Genomic DNA, 2,594 nt, shown 5'->3' with positions numbered 1-2,594 from the left:
AATCTACAGCACTAAAAAATGCAAAATAATTTACCGGAACATTTATAATAAAATACATCCATTCTGCATAACTGAATAGCATAAGAAAAAAATAAAAAATATCACGGTTCCAAATAATTGTTCTAATAATTTTTATACCATGATTAACGAACAAATCATTAAAATATTTGGCGCCTTTTTCTGACATTTCTGTACTCATTATTTATACATTTTTATCACAAAAAATTGGCGGTACTTCATAATAGTGTCATTTTAATTTGCAGTAAAAAAAAGAAAGATTGATACAAATTAACTGCATGATATTGTTGAGGGATAGATTTTAAAAAAAATGTTTGTTTTACCAGAATTTATTCGAAATGGACAGGGTATGGCTTCTGTACTGTTAAAATTGTAAACGTAGGTGCCAAAGGAATTAATTCGTGAAGAAGTAAATTAGTGTGATAATTAAAATTAGATCCTATTAAACGAAAGTACCCACGTCATGATTTAGTAAAAGAAAATGTGCTCATTAGGAAAAATATTATTTTTGTATTAACCAATTTGAGAAAGTAAAAATATGTAGTAGAAGAAAAATTCCAACGCAAATTACTGTTTATATTTGTGGGAAATGAGAATTATTAATGAAAAAAATTGTAGTTATTTCACTAAATTAAAATATTATAAATTAATATGTTTCACAATATTCACCTATTATATAGGTTTTCATGTTCTTCATTTTTCTTGTGTATTTACACATAATTAAAAGTGTCCATTTTGTGTTAATAGCACAACAGTAGATTTATTTGAAACTCTAATAAAAGTGGCGATTTTACTAGTAATTAATCGATTACTTGGGATAGTACAAAGAAATGCACACTTATATTAGTAGAATATGCATTATTGTCCTTTAATGTGTAACTAGACGTGATATAAGAAAAATTATATAATTACATATCATAAAAATGTTTTAAATTATGATGGTACTTTCGGGAGAAAATAAATGGGTACCATTAATTTTTTATAATATACATTTTGAGATTGATTATTAATTTATAATAATATGTACTTTTAGAACAAGAAAGATTATTTCTTTTGAGATAGCATATAATTATGTATACCATTATATTTTTCTACTTAATAGGAGGGAAAATTATTAGATTTGCCTTCATATAAAAAATATAAAGAATTGGACAGTGTAAAAGTTTTGAATGATGGAATTACTTTCTGCAATAATTTAGAAAAAAGCAATGAATGGGATAGATATTTTTGCAATAAAGTATCAAAGCTTGTAAAAGATTTATCCGTTAAAGAGGAAAATAAACTTAAAGGTGATTGTCACTACCTTAGACACTGGTTCCATGATCAGGTAAGCAAAAAATATTATGAGGGAAAAACATAAATAACAGACATGTTTAAGGTAAAATTTTTGATTTAGTATCTGATGTTATTTCTATGGATCAAAAATTGGAGCCGTGTCGTTGTTAATATTCTGACACAAATGAAGGGTGGAAAGAAGAAAAGACTTGCATGATTATTTTGAAAATAACTAAGATGTTAAATGTAACGATTCTGATAAGTCTATGTGCGAAAAATATGTGAACTATGTTACTTGTATTAAAACTTTATATGAAAAAAAAGAACGTTGTTGTGATGGAGATGAATATGGATAAATATTGATTTTGTGAACCTTATTTTAAATTCGAAAATAAGTACAGTTTTCAAATTTTATTGAGTTAAGAAAAAAAACATCAGTTATTAGAAAAAAGATAGAGGAAGGAGGTGCAGGTGAAACACTTCAAGTGAAAAAATGTGAACATCCAGAGGAGGAAAAAGCATAACAGGAAAGGAAGAAACCAGAAAATGCATCGGATGCAAGAGCGAAATCTGTAACGAAAGAATCTGGGGCGTCACAACCTGGAGCCAGAACACCTGCACATGCAAAATCCGTAGAGGCAAAACCTAAAGAAACAGTATCTGAAGAGGAATCAACTAAAACGGAAGCAGCTAAAGAGGAAACAGTTGAAGAGGTAACAGATGAAGAGGTAGTAATTCAAAAGTCAAGTACTTTGCACCATGAAAAAACTTTAGGTCCACCTCCAATAGAGAGAGCTGAATATGGTGTTCACGCGATGTCATATCATACTACAGAGCCTGCAAGCAACGCAGTTCCTCTGACAATTGCGGATTACCATTATCCATTAGGAGCTACACATGAAGAGTTGGACTCAAAATTTTTATCGTAATATCATCATGGCCGTTGGAGTACTTGGAACAATTTTCTTCCTATTCTACTATAAGAAGGTGATTGCAGATTATACTTTATAACATATGAATATTGTGTTATTATCTGTAATATGTTTTATTTTATATGAGTAGTTACAAAGTTAACATATTTTTACAGCATTTACATGTTTATTTCTGTGTCAGTCTTCACGATTGGAATCAAGTTTACGCAAAAAAAAGGAATAAAGGGGAAATATTTGAAAATAATTATTACGAAGAGTATGAAAAAGAGTTAGCAATGTATGATTCTAAGGAAACCTTTTTAGATTCTGAAACGGATCAATTATATTTGAATTAGCACGCTGATCAAGACTCTTATTACAAATTAGGAA

The 2,594-nt window shown here is 28.8% G+C and overlaps 1 protein-coding gene across 1 annotated transcript; it reads left to right on the top strand.

Annotated features, from left to right (window-relative positions):
• Nucleotides 1-1,581: 1,581 nt before the first annotated feature.
• On the top strand, nucleotides 1,582-2,560 carry PCYB_003510 (CYIR protein; the record flags this gene model as incomplete). The annotated part of the gene is made up of 3 exons (XM_004227772.1): nucleotides 1,582-1,626; nucleotides 1,821-2,218; nucleotides 2,407-2,560. 3 exons carry the CDS (start codon nucleotides 1,582-1,584, stop codon nucleotides 2,558-2,560), a joined length of 597 nt encoding a protein of 198 aa, XP_004227820.1.
• Between the last annotated feature and the right edge of the window lie 34 nt (nucleotides 2,561-2,594).

The sequence above is a fragment of the Plasmodium cynomolgi genome (assembly GCF_000321355.1).
Source record: "Plasmodium cynomolgi strain B DNA, scaffold: 0306, whole genome shotgun sequence".
NCBI lineage: Eukaryota > Apicomplexa > Aconoidasida > Haemosporida > Plasmodiidae > Plasmodium > Plasmodium cynomolgi.
Note: the sequence above shows the minus strand (reverse complement) of the source record. Positions and strands in the feature narration are given on the sequence as shown.